This window comes from Lontra canadensis, unplaced genomic scaffold, assembly GCF_010015895.1.
Source record: "Lontra canadensis isolate GAN:19392208 unplaced genomic scaffold, GSC_riverotter_1.0 scaffold8, whole genome shotgun sequence".
NCBI lineage: Eukaryota > Metazoa > Chordata > Mammalia > Carnivora > Mustelidae > Lontra > Lontra canadensis.
In genome coordinates this window covers 25,494,512-25,518,237 of record NW_022631002.1, presented here as the reverse complement: position 1 = coordinate 25,518,237, position 23,726 = coordinate 25,494,512, and the positions used below count along the sequence as shown (strand labels likewise).

General features: G+C 38.2%; 1 protein-coding gene across 10 annotated transcripts in view; it reads right to left on the bottom strand.

The window, feature by feature from the left end:
• Positions 1 to 158: 158 nt before the first annotated feature.
• CNOT1 (CCR4-NOT transcription complex subunit 1) overlaps positions 159 to 23,726 on the bottom strand; it is a 108,062-nt gene continuing 84,494 nt past the window's right edge. For 5 of the 10 annotated variants that reach the window (XM_032854317.1, XM_032854319.1, XM_032854318.1 and 2 more), the window contains 20 exons: positions 23,056 to 23,186; positions 21,163 to 21,459; positions 20,355 to 20,495; positions 20,153 to 20,257; positions 18,994 to 19,113; positions 17,459 to 17,650; positions 16,700 to 16,842; positions 16,088 to 16,196; positions 15,811 to 15,980; positions 14,922 to 15,174; positions 12,286 to 12,534; positions 11,161 to 11,324; positions 10,853 to 10,970; positions 9,391 to 9,492; positions 6,459 to 6,632; positions 5,081 to 5,230; positions 3,878 to 4,058; positions 1,792 to 1,924; positions 828 to 962; positions 159 to 667 (listed from right to left, as the gene is read on the bottom strand). In XM_032854317.1, the coding sequence (XP_032710208.1) occupies positions 589 to 667; positions 828 to 962; positions 1,792 to 1,924; positions 3,878 to 4,058; positions 5,081 to 5,230; positions 6,459 to 6,632; positions 9,391 to 9,492; positions 10,853 to 10,970; positions 11,161 to 11,324; positions 12,286 to 12,534; positions 14,922 to 15,174; positions 15,811 to 15,980; positions 16,088 to 16,196; positions 16,700 to 16,842; positions 17,459 to 17,650; positions 18,994 to 19,113; positions 20,153 to 20,257; positions 20,355 to 20,495; positions 21,163 to 21,459; positions 23,056 to 23,186 (3,146 nt within the window). In that variant the 3' untranslated portion in view covers positions 159 to 588. Of the gene's footprint in view, positions 668 to 827; positions 963 to 1,791; positions 1,925 to 3,877; positions 4,059 to 5,080; positions 5,231 to 6,458; positions 6,633 to 9,390; positions 9,493 to 10,817; positions 10,971 to 11,160; positions 11,325 to 12,285; positions 12,535 to 14,921; positions 15,175 to 15,810; positions 15,981 to 16,087; positions 16,197 to 16,699; positions 16,843 to 17,458; positions 17,651 to 18,993; positions 19,114 to 20,152; positions 20,258 to 20,354; positions 20,496 to 21,162; positions 21,460 to 23,055; positions 23,187 to 23,726 lie in introns of those variants that run through there. The other 5 variants (XM_032854321.1, XM_032854323.1, XM_032854322.1 and 2 more) reach the window with 2 other exon arrangements.

Below are 23,726 nucleotides of genomic sequence, written 5' to 3'. Positions count from 1 at the left end.
GAAGCAAAACAAAAATCCATGGGATCTCAATTGTGAGCTCTTCCCATGTTCCCTAAACATACCAAATAGTAGCACATACACATTTTTAACACCTTTGTGATTTTCAGGGTCCCCTGTCCACATTAAAAAAATAAGTTACACAATATTTTAAACTGGCATTTTTTGCTATTCTTTGGGACACCAGGAATGTCAGAGACATGGAGTTATGTTATATCCCCAGACAAGTGCATGGCATCAACAGCCTTCAGTTACAAGCTAGGCAGGTACCAAGTTTACCTACTAGCCTTGGACACATTTTGCACAAACCCAAGAAGTTCCAGACAAAGGTTTTATCTTTCATATATTTACACAGTTCAAAATGATATTCACAGCATCTTCTAAATTTTGGCCAAGAGTCAATAAAAAGCATTTAAACTTTGGAACGTGCCCACATAGGAAGCTGACCCAAACAGTAATTGGGGCAGGTACCCGGAAACCAGAGGGCTGGGAAAGTCAGGAAGAGCTGAAAGGATTCTTCAGCCAGTTTATAAACCTGGTGCAGTGGGACTTCCAGGCTGTGACACATTTACAGCAGAGATGCAGTTCCATCTAACTGGCACCTGTCCCTTCCATTACTTGCTGAGCCTGCTTCTGTCCCATGCAGCACTGTGCAACCGACTGGAATAACCTGAAAACAGAGACAGTTACAAGTTTGTGAAAAAAACTTCAGACCTGGCAGTATCTTGGGTCATATGAGCTTTGGCTGTCATTAACCTTCTTAATCACCCACCCCAGCTAGAGCCATCATCTGTTTCTCATTCTTAAATAAAAAATGACTTTGAACTCACTTTTCAATTTCTGGGGCACAGTGTACAAACTCGTGGTTCCAGAACTTAAACGCTGGATTTTTAATCAGCTCAATGAAGGTAATAAGAAGACCCCAAGGATGTGGCCTATTTACAATCAACCGTTCCAAGAGAACCCTGAAGGGGAAAAAAGGTTAGTTACTGCACAGAGAAACCTAGAAATTTACGACTTCTCCTTTACCTTTTTCCCTAACTTTTCTCCTTGAGTATGAAACTACATGCAAAAGTTAGTAACTTTACTAATGACAAGTGGACTAATGTCTATATATATAGTATGGTTAATGCAGGTGGATTCTGGAATTAGAAAACCTGTGTTTGTATCCTGCCCCTCTTCCCATTAGTGAGCCTAGAAGACTGAGTTAAGGTAAAGATAACAGTATCCGATAATAGTCTGGCCCACTTTTTACGATGTGTGTATCTCTTTCACCAGAACCTACCCATTGCCCAATCTCCAGTGCTATGCAGACTAAGCAGTCTGCACAGATTCCTAAACTACCATTACATCAAAAAAGAGGGGGAAAGAAAAACACGTATGATTTGGTTATTTCTCTTTCATACTTCTCCTAGACTAGATGATAAAGAAAAGCCTAAGTTCTTTAGATGGCTTTTAACAGGCCTGTGTGGATTCAGGACTCTGGACAAAAAAACATCACCACCACTACTACCACCTGAGAGAAGAAACTGCTGACTTTCAATCAAAATGCCAGTACCTTTTGTTAAAAACCTTTTATTTTAGCAATGATTAGAATTTGTAATTCTCTACTTGTCATTTTGTGTCTATCAGACTAATCAACTGCTAGGTCAGGAACCATGTCCATTTTGCTCACAACTGTATCTCCTATTTAACAGGTGAAAGATATTCAATACTGACTACATGGGGAAAAAAATCTTCCTAACAAAGGGGAAGAAGCACCACTTAGAATTATCTGAAAAACATCTCCCTTACCTTGTAATCTGTTCTTGGATAGCTTCAGTGTTGGCTTCTGCAAAAAGGTACAGCATGGTACAGCTGAAGTAGTGAGTGTGGCTATTTGGGTACCGCAGCTGATTTGCAATGGCATTAAGGAAGAGATACCGACCTAGAAATTCAGAAAACTCATTTTATTGCAGATCTGTCTCACATGAAAAGCCAACATAAAAAAACAAATCATTCTGAGGGGCTAAGGTTTGGATTTATGATACAGGTTTTCACAGTATCCTTTAGTTTTAACCAGTAGTTCTTGAGTCCCCAGTGTTTCCATTTCTGGGTGGGAGGTTGTTACTTTGTATCTTCATTTTTTTTAATATTTAAAAACAGACCCACTGCATATAAGCATTTAAAAAAATTAGGGAAGGGGCACCTGGGTGGCTCAGTGGGTTAAGCCTCAGCCTTCGGCTCAGGTCATGATCTCGGGTCCTGGGATTGAGTCCCGCATTGGGCTCTCTGCTCAGCAGGGAGCCTGCTTCCTCCTCTCTCTCTCTCTGCCTGCCTCTCTGCCTACTTGTGACCTCTGTCAAATAAATATTTAAAAAAAAAAATTAGGGAAGAATATCAATTTCACAGATTTCTTTAATGTCGCTTAACAGACAGCTGGATTCTTCTGCCCCATGTTCAATGTGTTCCAATACTGTGTTTTTTGTAGCCCCTGGAAAACTCCACTGTACACTCATGACAACTTGAGTATACACACATATCATTACTGCGAAAGAAGTTTTGGCCTCATAGCTCTTATGTAAAAGGGTCTTAGGGATACCCCTTAGGGCTTCCACTCCACACTTTGAGAACTGCTAGTTTAGACTATATTGGAATAAATACCTATTAACTAGATCTGGTTGTCTGCCTCTGCTTATTATTCATGTTTATAAGGCTATCCAAGTGAGCTTTAACACTAAAGGCTATGCGGTGTGGACATAATGGTGTTCAGTCTTGTTAAATCTTGATTTTACACTGTTTCAGATCCCTTCACAGACAAGCAAGTGTTTGTATATCAAGATTAACTACCCTCTCCAGAACTGATAACAGCCAAGTTAAAAGTAGGCATCCTTTTTAAGGTATATGTATGTTAAGGGTGCCTGAGTGGCTCAGTTGGTTAAGCATCATCCAGCTGTTGATCACCGGGTCACCTGAATTCAAATCCCTGTGGGGCTCGAGCCTACTTTGAGGGAAAAAAAAAAAAAAAAAAAATTTAAATAAAGTACTTTTGTGTTAAAATAAGCAAGGCTACGTAGTTGATTAGTACCTACTGGGGTCTCTATTAAGAATGAATATAGAAGACCAAAAGAAATGTGATTCGACCAGGCAAGATGCAACCTTTGGGAAGAATTATATACTGTCAACTTTCCAAAAAGCAGGTTAAGGAAAATCCTATGTTAATTTTTATATACCTAATATTTAACAAGTTGCCTGACAGACACTAATAAATGCTGGGGAGAAAGGTAGGCTGACAAAACAATCTAAGATGAGCTTATTTTTAAAGAGAGGCTAGTAAAAAGAAAATGTTCATTTTCACGCTAGAAAAAAATAGTGTAATCATACCACTGAAATACTAAGTAATGTGGTAGGGATTCTGGATATTGCTTTCCATTTCTCCAATTTTTTTGCATTAAGCAGATCGTATACAACTAAAGATAAAAGAGCCAGCAAAGAAAGACAAATACCATATGATTTTACTCTATGTGAAATTTAAGAAACAAGCAAAAGAAAAAAATGAGAGTCAAAGCAAGAATCAGACTTAATTTTAGGGAACAATCTGGTGGTTACCAACGGGGAGTGGGTGTAGAGATGGATTAAACAGGCGATGAAAATTAAGGACTGCACTTACGATGACCACTGGGTGATGTATGGAACTACTGAATTACTATATTGTACACTTGAAACTGATGTAGCACTGTGATGATTAATTAATAGTGGGATTAAAATTTAAAAAAAAATACAGCCATAAACATACTGGTAAAATAACTATGTGTCTGTTGTGGCTTAAAATATTTTTATGATCAGACTGTGGCAAAAGGTGCAGAGAACTTAACTCTCAGAACTGGCTGGCCTCACTCACCTTCAGTGTCCAAGTCCACAGCTAGGTTCTGGAAGATGTCCATGTGAGCCGAGTGGGTGATCGTGCTCATTGATGGCGTACTACCCTTGTTGTGGATGTGTGCAATGGCCTGAGTCCCTACGTAGAGCACCAGTGCATTGATGAGCTGGAGGTTATAACGATTGCCAGGCTCATTGGATACCTAAACGAACGAAACAAAGCTACTTATTTTCACAGAGGATACAGTATTTCTAGCCCTTTTTATGCCTTCATAGAAGAGCTGAACTACTCTCAACATCTGTGATTTAAATTTTAGAAATTTGCATGACTTTGTGAGGTTGCTGAACAAATACATAATTGCTTAAGGATGGCTGGGTCAGTAACAAAAACATGATTTCCCTTTGGAAGCCAAAACTTTAAAAAGCACTCAGCAAACAAGTAAAAAGTTTGTAAATCAGACTATGCATTATCTCAACTACATAAAATATCTGGAGGGGCGTCTGGCTGGTTCAGCAGGTGGTGAGAGACTCTTGACAACCAGGCTGTGAGTCTGAGCCCCACATTCATTTTGGAAATTAATGAAATCTTAATTTTAATTTTTCTCAGAGAAAAAAAATATTTGGAGGGGAAAAAGTAGTTTTCTGGTATGGAAGGACTGGAAAGATAACACAATTTCAAGTCCTCTTCTGTACACCCAACAACCAGAATCCATTTAGAACAATCTTGGGAGGACTGACAGGAACTGATTATCAGCAGTATTATTCTTAAAGAAAACAAGCCTATTCCCTGGTTGCCTCTTCCAAGGCAATAGCTTTGTGTCCGTGATTAAATGAAATAATAAAATGCATAATCCAGGTAATCTCATATAATCTCATCCAACCATTAGAAATAACATTTATGTTTTAAAAAAATTTAAATTCAGTTGAAAACACTAACTCCCAGGTGTACCTAAGTGGCTCAGTCATGCATCTGTCTTCAGCTTGGATCATGATCCCAAGGTCCTGGGATTGAGTCCTGCATCAGGCTCCTTGCTCAGCTAGGAGTCTGCTTCTCCCTCTCCCTATGCCCTCCCCCTGCTCGTGCTCCTCCTCACTGTCTCTCAAATAAATAAAATCTTAAAAAAAAAAAAAAAAAACTCGTTCCCAAATAGGCCATCCACAGGACTATGCCTACAAAATGCTTTCTATGAAAGACAGATAAAAGTTTTAAGTCAAACCAGTTAACCTGTAGGTTGCTTCGCAAATCAGACAGAAAAGTGACCGGTGACCGAGTTTTAAGATAGGAATCCAAATCCTTTTTGAACTGAGGTGGCATCACTCCAGTAAAATTGGTAAGAATCCGGGGTGCAATGTTAATTTCACTCAACATATCCACCTGCAGCAGACAGATAAAATAATCAAAACCAGAAGTATATGTAGAGTTAACAGTAAATTCTTTGTCTCTGCCTTAAAAAGTGGTAGGATTGTTTTTCCAAAACTGTACATTATAAATGTCCTGATGAGAGCTGCCACTTCTTATTAATCTTTAATTAAAAGAATCTATCTCCAAAATGATACAAATCTCTCGTTCTGTAATAAATTTTCTTATATATATCTTTCTAAATTAAGGGAGGGCACCTTCCTAAATTAAGGCTGGATAAGGTAACTTCTGTGACGAGATCTAACATATACCACTAAAAGTTTGTTTCCTGGACTTGGATTTCAAAAAAGAATACAGAGGAGATTCCTCACCCTAACAGTTCTAGTCTTTAAAAAGAGGCCCCAGGGGCACCTGGGTGACTCAGTGGGTTAAGCCTCTGCCTTCATCTCAGGTCATCATCTCAGGGTCCTGGGATGAGTCCCACATCGGGCTCTCTGCTCAGCAGGGATCATGCTTTCCACCACCCCCCGCCTGCCTCTCTGCCTACTTGTGATCAAATAAAGAAATAAAATCTTTTTTTAAGGCGGGGGGTGATGCCTGGGTGGCTCAGTGGGTTGAGCCTCTGCCTTCGGCTCGGGTTGTGATCCCAGGGTCCTGGAATCGAGCCCTGCATCGGACTCTCTGCTCGCCAGGGAGCCTGCTTCCCTCTCTCTCTCTGCCTGCCTCTCTGCCTACTTGTGTGCGCTGTCAAATAAATAAATAAAATCTTAAAAAAAAAAAAAAAGCCCCAGCAGAACAGAACATCATACTTGCTACTTACAAGTAAGTAAATAAATAATGCATGTAAAAGAAAAGAGTACAAAATACATAAAAATTACAGTAGCCACATCAGGGTTACACATATAAAAAATACCTTTGAAATAAGAGCATTACAAAGTTCTGTTCTACAATTCTGTGCCACCAGGGCCACCCAGCAAATAACTGGTTCAACACCTCTATTAAGGTTCTATAAAAATCAATTTACTATCAAAATTAATTTAAAATAGCAGCTAGGCAAATACTGTGAACTAACATTCAGCAAGCTTAATAACGTGATCTCCCCCCACCGCCCAACAGCATCCTCACCTAACAACTTGTGTGTGTATATGCCTGAGAAGAGAGGGGTTAAACAGGTCTACCACTAGAGAAAGGGCTCAAATTCTAAGATATAACTTACTTCTCCTTGCACTGTTTGGAACTTTACCTTCAGATTAGGAGTGAATGGGTCTGGGAGCCTCATGTTTCTTGGGAAGGCACTCAGGATGAGATTTCTTAGCTGAATACAATTAGGTGGGATCACATCACAGAATCCATAATGGTAATCACAAAGGAACTCAGGGAAATCATGCAAAAGAACCAGAAGCACTCTCAAAGTACCCTATTTAAAAACAAAAACAAAAACAAAAACAAAACATTGGCTGTTTTCCGCATTAACTTAGGAAATGAGAGTAACATTTATACTACTGTAAGTAAAAAAGACAAAAGTATATACTACGGTAACAAATTACAGGCTTTTTACCAAAATATTTACATCTGGAAATCACCAAAAACCAGCTTTGGGGAGTTTACACCTTAAATGTGTATGCTTTAAGAGGCTGGCAAAAATAAATTAACTAATTAATTAAAAGGCAAAAAATTCTGTCTTCAGAAGCTGGAAAAAACAACTAATGAAAACCAAGAAAGTAAAAGAGGAAAATCAATTACATGTTCTAAAAAGTACTGAAAGAGGGCGAAACAAAGCTGGTATCCTTGAAAAGATTAAAATCCAGGCTTAGATGGCTTTACCGGCAAAATCTTCATTGTAAGTACTTAAGGAAAAATGAATACAATTTTCCCAATCTCAATTTTTTCTAATTCTTTTAATGAGATTTGCATCCTCTTGATACCAAAGCTTGATGTGAAAAATCACACAAAAATCTTAAATCTTAGAAACAGAAATCACAGTGATATATCATGATGAAATGGTCCCAAATGCAATGGCAGCTTAAATTGATGGAGTTATTAACAAAAAAATTTTCCATTTTAAAAAAGCATTCAATATAACTCAATACCCATTTAATGAAATTTTAAAACTCAACAAATTATTAATAGAAGGGCATTTCCTTATTCAGATAATGGCATCTGTAAAACAAAACTGTAGATTTATAAAAATATAATGGTGAATTACTGAAAGCTTTCTTTATGATCATTAAGGAGACAAACATGACATTATCACCATCTTCTACTCAACACAGTTGTGGAGTTACTGGCCAATGACAATAAGGCAGGTAAAAGTAAAGCAAAAATCCACTGTTGTATGTAGATGAAATGACTGTATATATAGAACACACTTCCTGGGACGCCATGGAGGCTCAGTCAGTTAAGCCTCTGCCTTCGCCTCAGGTCATGACCCACATCCATGTGTGCACTGGGTTCCTTGCTCAGCAGAGAGCCAGCCTGCTGCTCCCCCTGCTTGTGCATGTGAGCAGGCTAATAAATAAATAATCTTTAAAAAAAAAAAAAAAAGAATACACTTCTCCCCACAAAAGACACAGATAAGCTCTCAGAAAAAGTAAATTTAGTTAGGTAGCTAGATACGCAGCTACAAGGTAGCTGGGCAATATAAAAAAAATCAGTTTTGTTTCTATATGCTGCCAGCAAACAAGAAAAAAATTTAAAAGGTATTTTACAATTTTACAAAAAACATCAAATAACTAAGGATAATTCTAAAGAAAGAGGCTGAAAACCTCTATGCTGGAAAACTACAAAGCATTACAGAGTAAAATTAAAGACCTAACTAAATTGAAACATACATGTTCAAGACTGAAAGGCTCGGTATTATTAAGAGGTCTCTATTCTCTCCGAAGTGATCTACAGATCCATCGCAATCTCAATCTAAACCCCAGCCAGCTTTCCGAAGTCGAGCTGACTATGCAGTTCTTTATGCAATGGCAAATGACATTAAATAGCCAAAATAATCTTTAAAAAAGAGCAAAGTGAGGAGGATTTACTCTGCTTACTGCTTTACAGTAAGTCTTACAAATCAAGACAGTTTGGTACTGGCCTAGGAACAGATAAACAGATCAACCAGAAAGACACGCATACACAAATAGTCAATTATTTTGAAAAAGGTGCCCAATCAATTCAATGGGGAATAAAAAATGGTACTCAAAAGCCTTACATTACTTACTATGGGGTGGCAGTACTAGGAAGGATGAGGAAATGAACCTCACCCATACACAATAATGAATATGAGACAGATCATATTATGGTAACACAAAAGCCAGAATAACATAGGTTCTTGGGCAATGAACAGAGTACAAGCAGAAAAGGTTGCAATTTGGGATTGGCAAAGCCAACATGAGATACAAAAGCCAACATTTAACGAAAGCAAAAACTTGGATCATTTTTACTACATTAAATTAAAAAAGTTTCCATTCCTCAAGACACCTATTTTTAAGGGAATAAAAAGGTAAGCCACAAGAGTGATTTGGAAATATTGATTATGTATTAAACAAAGGGCTCATATCCAGAATATATGAAGAATTCCTACTTAAAAATAAGAAAAACATAATCTGGTGAAAAGATGAGCAAAGAACTATAAAAAGGAACATCACCAAATGATACCCAAATGGCCACTGTGCTCATTAAAAAATCAAGAATATGCAAAATTCATTCACAGTGAGATCCTAACTGCACAACTGCCAAAATGGCTAAAACAAAAAACAGACAATACCAGCGATATGCTGGTGTAAGAGTTAATGGACACATACACTTTGTAAAACTAGCAGCATCTACTGAAGTTGAACCTATGAATACCCTTTCTGGGGACTGATTATGAAGTACACTTGATTTTTGTGTTTTCCTGAGGATCTGTTATTCTTTAAAAACTTAATAGGAAAATTGGGGTACTTGGTGACTCAGTCGGTTAAGTGTCTGACTTCAGCTCAGGTCATGATTTCAGGGTCCTGGGATCAAGCCCTGGATAGAGTTCCCTCTCCCTTTCCCCCGTCCCCCAATGCCCTCTCTCAAATAAATAAATACAAATTTTTTTTAAAAAGAATTAATAAAAAAAAAATTAGGCCTCATATCCCCAGTTGACAGTGTTCAAAATTTTAGGTTTAAAGTATTTTAATGTGTAACTGCAAATTAATTACCTTATAGAGGATTTGCATAGGTTTGGTGAGTTCCACATTTCTAAGGAAAGGCGCTAAATATTTGAATAAATCAATCAGTAGCTGCGCATACATAGGCCATCCCTGAAAGAAAGAAACGTACATGAGCCATAATTATACTCAGCTGCTGTTCTATCACCAAAAAGTTGCCCAGGCAGCTACACTGTGACTTATTATCATCTTCATACTAATGTAACTAGAGAATACGGACATTAAGTACTGCAAAGACTGGCATGAAAAGGGACTAAGCGTAATTATGTCAACAGTGAGAAATAATATTTACAACAAAATGGCTCCAGGGGTGCCTCAGTGTCTCAGCTGGCTGAGCACCGGACTCTTGATTTTGGCTCAGGTTGTGATCTCAGGGTCAGGAGACGGAGCTCCCTGTCCAGCTCCCTCCTCATGGGGAGTCTGCTTGAGCTTCTTTCCCTCTGCCCCTACCCCCGCCATGTATGCATGCGCTCACACTCTCTCTTTAATGAGAAATAAATCGTTAAAAGGGGCGGGGCGTGCCTCCAGAAATTCCAGGATATACAGAGGTCCTTGTTCCTATAAGCAAAATTTAAAGAGGACAAGGAAACTCAGAAAATTTCAGACACAAAACAAAACAGACAATTAAGAAACTGACAGAGGTCTGTTTTCTTAACTCCTTCTTTTAATTAAGTCCTAGGTCTCAACTATTTCCTTTCCCACTTCCAACTCCTGTTCAGTAACTTGCAGTTTATAAAAAGTTCACAACACAAATCTTCTCAGCCAAACATGGCCTATCATCAACTCCCAACTATACAAACTATGTTCTTTTGGACAAGTTTATGTTATTGTGTTCCTCCTCCTGGAATACCAAATAAAACCCACTCCATTTAAGGATTATCTCCCTCTCTTTTTTGCCAACCACGTAAGTAGTCACATTTTCTTCTTAAGGGCTAATCAGGGATGCTTTCTATTCATATGCCATTAAATTCCAAGATGGGAGAAAAACCTGTCATGTTAACTGTGTTTATTTGTAATTACACTTTAAAAACTCTTTACTAGGACTTGATACTAATTTCTTCAAATATAGACCAGTGGTCTTCATCACTCTTGATAGTGAAAGCTTTAGCATTTGGAGTGAGAACCTGTAAAACTGGCAGGTTCTAGAGCTCCATTACCCAAGTTTTATTTGAAGGTACTCCAAGGTTTTGACTTTTTTTTTTTAAAGTTCTTAAGCAAGATTAACACACTGCTCACAACAGACCTGGAGGAGCAATACCCTAATCACTGAGGAATGGCTTCTAGGCACAGGCAGTCAAGTACTGGTTAAACCTTCTCCATAACTTTACTCCACATTAAATAATTCTTGACTAAGCCAGGAAGGAGTACAATTATTACTAAGTGACTAAGAGTGCTAATAATAAGCTCCAAGTAGTTACAGTCTTCATCTGTAGAAGATAAACTGCAGCCACACCTTCTGCTGTGGCGTATGTGCCAGCATTCTTGCAATAAATATCCGATGAGAGATCAGTTCAAGCCAGGCATACACAAAGCCAGGAGCTTTGGTAGGCCTCAAGATATGGAATGTATTGCTGAAAGACAAAAACCTTCATCAGAAGCAAGGTCCAACTTAAATACAAACACATCAGTGTAAGTAGAAAACATACAAGCTAGTTTTCAAATCAACATGCCTCAAATCCACAAGAGTACTACTTCTCAAGTTTTACCACTAAGAACAGCAATCCTTAACGAGAAATCTCTATTAAATTCAATAATACTCACCAGAAAGCTGTAAGTGTCTGGAAATTAATGGTTTCCAATACATGCTCAGGTGCATTGAGTTCCAAAAGCAACATGATAAAAATTCGATGGTAGGGAAGCTGCTGAAATTCACTTTGCCGAACATCATGGTCCTGCAGGAGAACTCCCACTACTATACCAAGGACCTACAGAGCATACAGATTAGAGCCTGTAAATCATCAAGATAATTCACTTTTATCACTCCCTAGACATGCTTTCTTTTCACACTCTTGTGCCCCACATTAAAGAAAGAGACATGCCATCTGAATAGACATTATATGCTGGCAGCCAAAGGGGCCATATACTGGTTTGATGTGGCCTGCAGAATTTTGTATTTTCTTTGAATTTCAATAATCTTCAACCAGAACTGTATACTCTCCACAAACCCACTGGTTTTTCTAGAGCTCTGAAAATAGGCATGGTATATCATATTCCATTATGTTAATACAATCTAAAAACCTAATTTTTCTGGTCTGATGTGAAACTGATGAGGCAAAATGGTTTATACTTCTCTTGACATTTAGGAGATGGGAGGGGCCAGGGACGATTTTGGGTTGCAGAAATGTCTCATACGAAGAGCCATCCTGCATTCCACTTAATCTTCCCACCGAAGAGTGAGGGACAGGATAACCTGTATGTTAATTACCCACAAACCCTAAGTTTGTTTTTGTAGTTTTAATAGTCAAATTTCCAGGAACTCCACTGTGTATGTCAAAGAAAACTATTTTGTTTCTTTTCAGAAAAATCAAGACAATTGCAACATTACTTCTGGTGTTTGAACTGCTGATCTATTATCAGTGTATCAGTATTCCATTCACAGTGATTCTGTACACAGGTGAAAATTTTATACTATCTAAGTATCTTCCAATGTAGTCATTACCAAACATTAACATACTGAAATACACTGTTCCCCCCACCACCCGTGGTCTTAAGTTAAAGTACCATACTCTTCTAAAATTTAGTGATTATGTTTATACTACTACCTACAAATTTAATTTCAGGACTGAAGGGATCTTACAAAATGTTCTGAGGAACAGGCTGGACCCTGAGAACCACTGACGCAGATTTCAAGCATACTAAGACTAAGGCAAAAAAAGTAGTTCAGACCTTGTTCAGCAGATTAATCTTTGTGACAGTGTTGGTGGCCTCCCCTGAGTGTTTTACTAGCAGAGCAATGAGTCGGACAAAGGCATCCAGGTTGTGATAGCACTTGGCTCGGATCATGGTGGGATTAGCAGCAGGATTGTGCTGCTGCTCTGCCTGAGCACGGTAACTGATTTCAACACACATTTCAGTACACAGACGAAAGAACCTCGTTATGAGGTCATCAGTCTTCAGGATTCCTTGTTGGTGCATCTACCAAGGGAACAACAACAAAAATATATATATAGATAGATACATAAAAACAAAAAAACATGAGATAATATACCTCAATTTTTAATCTTCATGCTTAAGAGGTATTCTCTTATTCACTCCTTGTCACATTTCTAATTCTTACTTTAAAAAAGGTGTCATGAAAATGACTTCTCCATTAAGGATCAATGACAGAATTCCTCAGTTTTAAGTTTAATGGAGAACAGCAAAGATGGAACAGAAGAGATAATAACATGGCAATTTTGAACAGTCCACAGCCAAATAATGTGGAAATTTAAGTAGACAAATAAACCAACTTTCAGGAGCCCACTAAAATCATATGAAGACATTCTAGCCAATTCATACTTCCCCCACGTAGGAAATTAAATGCCATATATTTTTATTTTACTTTCCCACAGAATTTAACTTCTTCCAACTGAATCAACCAATAACAAAATTTTTGAAACTCCAGCCAGCTGCAACAGGAAAATCAAGTAATAATTTGTATGATAAATGGGTACCAAAAAAAAACAGCCACAGATCTAATCTGGCTATTTTAATGAAAACTGAGGTTTATTTTAAAGTAAATTCAGTTTAAAAGAAAATGTTCTTTTAAAGTATAAAAGTACAAATTTTATGACATATGATTTGGAAGTGAAGCAGAGCAGAGAAGTTATTTGGCTAGTATGAAAGAAGACAGTACAAAAAGAGTTAAGGGTGCAGAGAGAGGGAGGGAGGTCAGTGCTTACTTAAAGAAACCAAGCCCAGAATGAAAACTTGACCATTATCTTGGAAATTTTAAAACAAATCACTGTCCCTTGATAAGCAATAAAATAACTGAACTGACATTAATGTACTAAAGGCAAGGCAGAACGTCAGCAGAGGGACTTCTGGTACACTGAAATCTTAAAAACTAACAGGGGGTTAAGGTAATGAAGACAAATGGCTGCGATCAAGAGGGAACACAAGGAGGAAAGAATTCTCAAAAGGATACAAAAGAGAACAGAAAAGTATAAATTATACTTTCTTAAGCAGAGAGAAGAAACAAGAGCAAATAAACCAGCAGAAGAGCTGAGACAGGTGCCACATCCATACCCATGAAATACTGATGATCGCAAAAACCAAGTGATTCAGAGTTCTATCCAAATCAGAAATCAAACTATAAACATTCAGTAACACCCATGCAATAAAGTGTATTTTAGAATTTTGTTGGGTACAGAGCTACTGTACTGTATGATTTATTTAACTAAGTTAAAATTCATCTTAAAAAGTAAATCCAATTTCTAACTTCTAAAATTTAAATCAGCTCTTACTATCATTTATCTGGTAATAGAACTAATTTGCAATCTTTCTTTGGTAGTACTCCTAAACTTTCATCTCGGTTTAAAGAAATACAATGGTCAATCTGCAGAAATTAACAGATAAACAAATATCACTCCCTGAATAAACATTACAAAAGTTCTACTAAAGGAATTCTAAAGGCAGTCAGCACAAGTACCATTCTTGCCATTAAGTAGTATGATTAGGACACACTGACAATCGGGTATGAATCCCTCCAGTGGTTGAAAACAGACAGTAATGATCAAAAACAGAATGCTAAATGGTACTGCTGCTCTCTTTCTACATTTTTGTCTGTTCCTCCTGTTTACAAACATTCTTTCCAAACCTAATTGTTCTAGGAACTTGCTTCCTACTTTAATTCAAAGTTCAATTTAGATCAAATCAAATGCAAACAAATACAGTAAGCCATTTTCCAAAAGAACCTGTTAGTCAGTTTTAGGTAAATAAGCTACTTAATTTAGAAAATGTAAGAAAAGGTTCCACCCATTTAAGTTTTTAGTGTTTTCTTATTTTTTTTTTAAATAGGGGCGCCAGGGTGGCTCAGTGGGTTAAAGCCTCTGCTTTCGGCTCAGGTCATGATCCCAGGGTCTTGGGATCGAGCCCCACATCAAGCTCTCTGCTCGGCAGGGAGCCTGCTTCCCCTCCTCCTCTCTGCCTACTTGTGATCTCTGTCAAATAAATAAATAAAATCTTAAAAAAAAAAAAATGAGCTATTGTGAGAATTTTGTTAGCCCATAAGCCCCTAGTTATCAAGCTAGTAAAATTATGACATACATCTGGCAATTTCATTATTCATTATCTGATCCCATACTTTGTAACTATGACAAATGAAATGGGATAAGTAGAACTAAAGGGAACATGAAATGTTTAATTTACTGGTTAGCACCCAAAGATGAGGAAAAGAAACAGGCTTTATCAATTTAACAGAGTAATGATGGTGACAATTTTTGGTTTACATGAGTATGGAGGTAACTGTCTGACCACAGGTACGTAATACTGAGCTTAAATATTGGAGGCATCACACCCTACTTATGTTGAATAAAAAGCACCTTTCTTTCCAAAAGCTCTACCTGTCCAACAAACGCAGAGAAAGCTTTGGTACTGTCACGGCCAGCTGCTGCTGAATGGTAGAGATTCACCCATTCCCTCAGAAGATACTCTGCCTTCTCCCTCAGGCCTGGAGGATCATCATATTCTGAGGCTTGAGAGATTCCAGAATGCATCATAAAGTTAGGGCCTCCATGAGCACGATCAATCATTGCTTCATAGTTGGATCGCACTACTTCCATCAGCTGGGGCAATCTAGTACAATAAATCCAGAGTGAAAATCAGTCTACTATGGTTGCAATTTCACAGACACACACAGTTGGACAATTTGCTTATTTAATAGAAACCACAACAGTGACTTCCATATTTAAACACACCTATCCTTGGTCTCTATTTACTCATAACCACATAATACACAAATAACTGACCTTGGTTAAGCCACTTCTGTTAACCCCCCAAAAATAGTGCCTGTTGAAATGGAGCTGATCGATGTTCACAGTCAACAAATACTCACTGTGCGCCTACCGTGTGCCATGGTTTGTTATTTATCTTAATTTCAACAATTCTTTGAGATATTTCTATTTTATTTAAGAAAAGGTAAATCAACTTATGAAAACTCAAATTTTAAAGTGGCAGAGGCAGGGCTTAAACACAGGGCTCTTGACACTAAGTCTAGTACTGTACATACTGCTTGCTCTAGAGCAAGAAGGCTGGGCAGTTAGTTAAGGCTTCATACTTAACGGGACAATATTAGGTCTCACTAAAGCTTCCCACATACTATACATACAGCAAGTTTCTACAGGTAACATTACTTATTAAGTCTGCACATTCATTTTTAAAGCTCCTTCATAAGACTGAATACACAAAGATCCCAAAACACTTCATCCTCACCCTTCTGGAGCATTGCCTCTGGAGTGAGCATTAATCCTCATGAGAGTTTCAATGGTGTGGAATAGATCTGCCTCAGTAACATGAGCAACACTCCTTTCATCCACCAACAGGATTTTTACCAATTGCATAGCAAATGCCACGGCCATGTAGTTTAAACCATTCTCCATTGACTGGCAACACAGAAAGCACAATGTAAGATAGACAACACTTAAGACAGCAAACACATTTCCCAACTAACCAGAGTACCTTTTCCTGTTTAAGAAAATTTCCTCCATACCTGAGCTAGGTGAAGATCATACTGCTGCATATTAACCAAATGATTACGAATGAGCAACTCCACTGCTTCCACATTGTATTTATATTCATCCCGACATTCAATTAGGCACCTAGAAAAAGTATTTCTTTAAAGGCCTAACCGTACTGTATCAAATAAACAATTTTATTCAATGGTAATTTATTCCAAATTAAGGATGCTTTGAGAACCAACAGCAAATTAGTATCTAAGATTCAAAACAGCCAATAATGAAATAGAAAAAAGACAACCCAGTGTTAAAACTCAAGCTTTGCTCTCAAAGTCTAGAAAACAAAGGATTCCATTTAAGACAATGAAATATTTATATACGAACACCACTGCTATGAAATCACTAAAACCTTTAAAAACCAATGATACACAATTTATCCCCCAAAGCAAGGTACTGGTTTTCCACATTCATCATGGGCAACAAACTGGAAAGGGCCAAGCAATCAACAATTCTCACTACTCAGGACTGGAAGAAATGTCTCGCTTAACTTCTAGAAAGTTAACTTCTAGAAAGTCCGGACATAAACAGGGCATGTATGTTAGAAAACAGTCCAATAAATAGTACTCTTCTCTAAGATGGTTACCGACCTTGTGATCTGTTTGTTACACCACGGAGACCCGTATGCCCGACCATCTTGAAGAGCTTTTAAGACCAAAAGGTGGCACTCCCTGTAGCGCAGCAACAGGTCAGCATCAGCACCACTTGTGGCATCTAGTAAACCCTCTACAGCCTATGGAAGAAAAACAGTATTCACAAACATGAATAATATAGTACTTGACCCAACTATCAAAGCCAAAAAACGAACCTTAACAAAAACTACAACACACCCTCTAAAGCTTCCAGTGAACAATGTCTGTGCTCACCAAAATGCTTTTCACTTACCCTAACACACACACACACACACACACACACACACACACACACACACTCACTCTCTCTCTCTCTCCCTCTCTAAATTCTATCTAGTTTATGTTCACTGTGTTCTTCACATGACAGGCCCACTGTCCCTACACAGTCAAAGTCTAATGCTCCCCGCCAACCTTCCCACATCACCCAAGTACTTGGTATCAACCTACTCCTCCAAATCTAAACTGCGATCTTTTAAAGTTTCTTAACTGTATTTTCAAAAAATCTTAATGGGAAAAAAAAAAAAAAAAAAACCAACTTTCCCATTTCACCATCAGTAATGGACACAACTATATTCTACAGAAAATTACCTGCTTATTACCAAAAAGAACTTATTTTACCTTAATTTTAAAATCTTAAGATAACCTAAGGAGATGATGGCGTGGGTCACTCTATTTACAAACCTAGTCTCTTCTTAAAAGTAACATTTAAGAACTAACCTTCTGGAGCAATCCAAGAGCAGCTATAGCATCCCGAGAGTTTCGAGATAATACTACAACCTCCAAAAGACTTCTAAGAGCCTGAGCTTGAGGATTCATGGCCAAAGTTGGCGGGATGGCATGTAGGTGCTGCTCCAATTCTGTAATGCACTTATCATAAATCTGAGCTACATCATCTGTTGCCCAAGCTTGCTGTTTTAGAAAAGGAAACAACCAAGAAAGAGATAAGCAAAAATTTTTAAGATTTTTTTCACTGGCTTATACATCAATTAAAAAGTCTTTTAGTATGTTTACATCCCTGAATTTTTTTGTTTTTAAAAAAACTCCCCCCACCCCCGAAGATTTTATTTATTTGAGAGACAGAGATAGCTAATGAGTACAGCAGCTGAGAGGAGAGGGTTCAGAAGTAGGCTCCTCACCAAGAAGGAAGCCCAATGCAGGGCTTGATCCCAGGACCCTGGGACCATAACCCGAGCTGAAGGGAGACACTCAACCAACGGAGCCACCCAGGAGCGCCCCCCCACTTTTTTTCCCCCCCATCAAAACATAGAGGGGCTCTTCCAGTCCCCTTCCTGAACTATTCGATCTTAATAACATTAGGTGGGGCAGTGCAAGGCAAGGATGAGGGGAGAGGTATTTCATTTGATTGAGGAAAACCCACCAGACATCAACACAATCAAATAATCAAAGCAAGCAAAATAAATAATGGGGTAGAACACAGCCTAGGAAATTAGGTAATCTGAACAATGGAAAAATGTAGTACTCAGTTCAAGTGTCAAAGCATGATAGAATAATAACACAGCATCAATTCTGTGATAAATATATCAAAGATGCTGGATCTGAATCTACTCCTGACAACATACTGGACAAATGCGAATCAGGCCATTCTACAAAATAACTGGCCTATAAATCTGTAGAAGTGTTGAGGTCATGAAAGAGGAGGAAAAAGTGAGGTGCTGTATCGGACTAACATGGGGTAAATTTTAAAAATAAAACTAACTGAAATGTATGATTCTGAAATAGGTCCTTTTACTATAAAAAGGTGGTATTGGGACACTTCATAAAACCTGAATGAGGTCTAAGGATTAGGTATTACTGTATCTGTGGTAACTTCCTGATTGCAACAGCTATACTACAGAATGTCTTTTTAGGTAACACACCAGAGTTTTCAAGAGTGACTGGGGTATGAGGGTATCTTGTATTCAAATGGTTTAAGGGGGAAAAGATTTCCCCATCCCTACATCTTCAACTTTTCTATATATATTTCAAACCCTTAGAAAATGTTTTTACAAAATACAGCAAAGCCATGGGGGTCACCATGTAAATTCCTCTAGTTAGGCCAAACATGAAAATGAACCTCATGCATTTAAAAAAAAAATCCCCCATATGAACACAGCACATATGCTATGCTCAGTAACTGTGGGTACATTTTCCCCCTATAACTTAAGCTCACAGGAAGCAAGTGACAGATTAACACCTAAAAACATTCAAATTAAAATGTCAAACATTCGATTTAATCCCAGGCAACAATTTACCTTCATGGGTTGAGCTAAAAATCCTGTGGGCTGACTTAAATCATTTGTGGGCAGGAAGCCAGGCACATTGCGTGCAAACTCTTCGTAAACAGCCAGCTGCTTTGGGTCCACACCACCAACCTGTGAAGAAGAAAACCTATTTTGACAGGATCCTCTTCACAAACTGAAGGCAAGTTTTTTCAAAGTGGAAAGTTTGCATGGGAGTAAGCACAGGGGTTCTTCTGAGAAGGGACACAGGAGTCACTACAACATATTGATGTTGGATGCATGACTCAGTATGCACGCATCTGCACACAATTCACAGTGTTTCCCATTTCCCTGAATCATGTAAAGAGTGCCTGTCATTTATAAATTCATTTGAGTTTTTCCACTGGAAAATGCCTCAAAACCATACAAAGTGCAATTCTCCAAAGGAACTGGTAAAAAATGATCAGATTTTTCACCTCATCTTCTCACCAACAGGTAGCAATAAAAACTTAAGTACCAGAAAGGAAGACCAAGTTGTGAAACACAAAAACTAACAGGCACATCAACTCTTTATGGGAGCACTTCAACAACTGGGAGGTGTATACATCTAAGGTTATTTGTATTTATACACTTATACATACACACACACACCCCCCTTTAAAGATTTTATCTTTAAGTAATCTCTTAAAGTAATTTTATCTTGGGGCACCTGGGTGGCTCAGTTAGTTAAGTGTCTGCCTTCGGCTAAGGTAATGATCCCAGGTCCTGGGATCGAGCTCCCTGCTCAGCCATGGAGGCTGCTTTTTCCTCTCCCTTTGCCTGCCACTCCCCCTGCTTGTGCTGTCAACTAAATAAATAAAATCTTTAAAAAAGAAGAAGAAATCAAGTATCCAAAAAAAAAAGAGAGAGAGAAGGTAATTTTAATTTAATTTTAATCCCTCATGTGAGGTTTGAACTCTATCCCTAAGATCAAGAGTCACACACTCTACCAACTGAGCCAGCCAGACTCCCCTATCTAAGGTACCTACATGTGTTCTCCACAGATGGCCTTCAAATGATAGGCTGAGGTGGGATCTGTCTCAGAAATATCTACATTTAACCCTACTGTCTTAGTCTTGGTGAAGAGTTTAAGCAACTAGAGCAGAAAGAAAACAAAGATGGGCAAGAGAGAGACAAAGCCCCCAATTCTCACTTTTAGCCTGATTTGCTCTGGCATCCGCTCAGCTTGGTATGTTAACACAACAGGATCACAGTACCTGCGCCCTTCTTGCCTAGCATGTTTTCTCAGTTCAAATTCCTGCAAATAAAAAAAAGTCACTGAGGTTCTTGTTATGAGGCATTTTCTTAAACAGAAAAAAAAAAAAATACTTAAATGGCAAACGCTAAACACTTACAGTTGCTAATCTCTTGTCCATCTCAGGGCCTGCTTTTTCTACTGCAGTCTTCTGAATAAAACAGCAAGCTAATTCACAATTGTCCTGAGCTAACTGAGCAGCTGCCTGATCCATCATTTCCCTTTGTTGTGGGGATGCAGTCTATTGAAGGGGAAAAGACAGAATGAAAACAATTTAAAGTTTTCTGTGGATGGACAAGACAGATAAGGAAACAGGAAATGCAGTGCCTAGACAAATTTTACATGTTCTGACTTATGACTCATTAGCTATGACCATGAAATAGCCTAATCATCATCTTCATCTGTATACAAGATGAAAACAGTACTCACCCAAAACATTTTACTTATCAGGCTATTATGAAAATGGTGAACAAATATGTCAACAGTAAAGCAGTTTAAAAAAAAGTCATTATTAACCATGACATGTAAGACCCAAAATTAATAACTGAGTTACTTGAAGAAAGAGTGCATGTTTGTGTTTATGTGTATACATACAAAGTCACTTTCCATTGTTTTGTACTGTCCTATTCCAAGTGTTTTAATCTAAATTCTTAATGATAAACAGAAACAAGATTATTAACTTAAGCATTTTTAAAAATTCTTCATTTCTTTAAACAATATCTGGATATCTACTACCTGCGGAACACTACGTTGAGGGATATAATAGTAAGGAAAAACAAACATGATGCTTCACCTCACAGAATTTACAATCTAAGAGAAAGGAAGACATAAAATTTGGTGATACGCGAAGAAAAAGAACGTCTTTCAGGCAAGCAGTAAGGTACTATACCAAAAACATAACCACATACACGAAGGGCTGATGCAAAGCTGTTTTTCAGGTTGGTAGATATGCTCATTAGCAGAGGTTCCCTGCAGGTAATCATAGCCATTCCAGCTGTTAAATTACGCATCATGTGATGAGCTGCTATTCGCATTCGAGATTCTTCAGAATCCAGGGCAAAATCCTTCCTGACTATTTGCTCACAAGTAGTCATAGCAATCTTAATCGATCGATCCACCACAGGATGGACCAGCTCCTGAACAGCCCGTTCAATTGCCTGGCGCACACACTGCTTCAACTGTGGATGGGCCTGAAACAAGGGAATCTAGGTGGGGAAAAAAAAAGTTAACAGCTTATTTAAGAAAGACAACCCAACTTTCATCAGTAATCACACCCATGATTTTGGAAGTTACTTCAGTATTAACCATTAACTACCAATTTCTACTTTAACCAATGAAGAACACAAGAAATAGAAGCTAAGCTACGAAGACAGCAGTATTCGGACACTTTATGATATATGGTAAGAGACAGGTCTTCGGGTTTTTTTAAAAGTCTTACGGGCAAATTTTTTACTCTGGATGATTACCTGCTTCCTTAGTTAAAATTAAAATTTGTGCCTTAAGTACTCTTTTGTTAAAAATTTTTATTTATTTGAGAGAGAGAAAGAGAGAGCACATGAGCACAAGAGCCAGGGCAGAAGGAGGAGGAGAAGCAGACTCCCCGCTAAGCAGGGAGCCCAACACGGGGCTGGATCCCAGGACTCTGAAACCATGACCTGAGCCAAAGGCAAATACTTAACAAACAGAGTCACCCAGGTGCCCCATGTGGCTTAAATACTCTTAAAGAAAGTGACTTCTTTAGCTGCTTGGAGTAATGCAAATGAATCAAAGATTTCTAAGAGAAAAAGAGAAAAAGATTTCTAAAAAAGCACTACTACAAATAATTCCTCAGAATAGCAAACATTTTACACTACCATACATTGAAGCCATTTTGCTTCACTTGGAAGACTATTTCCAATCTTTTATCTCTAAAACAAACTATGCCCTAATACTCAGTTGGTCTAACTCAATGACCTTGCAAGAAATTTTTAAAATACTCGTGAGGGATACATTAAGTATTCAGATTACTGACAGTGTTACAAAGGGAACCACAATTTGCAGATCTAGCCCCCAACCCCAACAAAAAATAGAACGAGGTTTAAAATCTCTTTCAAAATCCTTTTATGTTCTTTAAATAAAAAGGGGCTCACTGTATTCACGTTACTCCTGTATTTGTGAACGTTTTCAGTGTCTAAAAAACAAAGACCATGAATACTCCAAGTACCTGATTCTGAACAAGTGTTAAGCAGAATAAAAGATAATCATCACTCTGAACATACAGGGTAACATGCCATACATTCCTACTTTCAAATGTAGGAATTTTATAGACTTCAAATCAAACTTCCTCCTAGAACCAGGCTACAGAAATGTAACTAAAAGTGTTAAGTCCCACTTCTAGACCCTGGCCTGGAGATTTCACATACACACACGGGAATCAACTCAGTTCAAACTATCCGCCAGGAAAGGTCATAATGCAAGGCTAAGGGTGGCATGATAATGAAAATAAAGAGCAAAAAGCTATAAACACACTAAGGATCTTTTGACCTATGGAAGGAATTCCTGGTGATTGTGATTAGACTGCCAGCTACTTACTATCTCAGGGTTTGGATATGAGGAACAAATATAGACGATGTCTGGTCACAATAACTATTTTTAGAGTAGGAAAAAAGCCAAGCTGTACTACAGAGCAGTTCCCAATTCCTGCTCTCTGCACAAAAGTCTACACACTAAGAATCCAGAAGAAACGGGGGAAAAGAAAAAGAAGGTGACCAGTTTATCTTGTCACAAAGTAGGAAATGGAGTATGGAGCAGTGTTTACATACCGTTGGATTTAGGGTAATGTGTGGTGCCAGGCCTGCAAGGGAATAGACATTGATGTCGTGGTAGCTGTACTGCGGTTGTGGTGGAACCGTGGCTGTACAAGTGGTACTGGTAGCTGGTGTTGTAGAAGTTGCTAAATGTTAAGAGATAAAATAAAAGCTAATAAAAAGCATACTTCTTGATTTTATTCTAACATTAGCAGGCTATCAAAGAGATTATTCTCTTGGAGGACTTGGGGGAATGGCACAGGTCACATTTTTTCCACCCTAAATTATAAGAAAACCTTCTATTGTTTTAACAGACATTTGAACAAAGTACGTAAAACTATGTCAGTGACAGTGCCCCAGGGCAAATCATCAACTGTGAGGACATGCTTCATTAAGAAGCCCAAGCCTTGTTGGATAACTCTTTCTTACAGGTATCTATTTCCAGTCTAGGCTGTTCCCTGGTTTTACTTGGAGATTCTTAGCCATTGAGTACTGAGAGAGAATGAAAGCTGGTTTATCCTAACACACCTCCCAATCTTTTTCCAACACTTCTACAGCTCCCACACTTCCAATCTATATGATCCAAGTATAATAATTCACCCCCCCACCCCTGGCAGATCTAACTGGTTGTCTGGCCAGCCCAAGATTTGAGGAATAACAGAGACCATCATACCATTCAGTTTCTT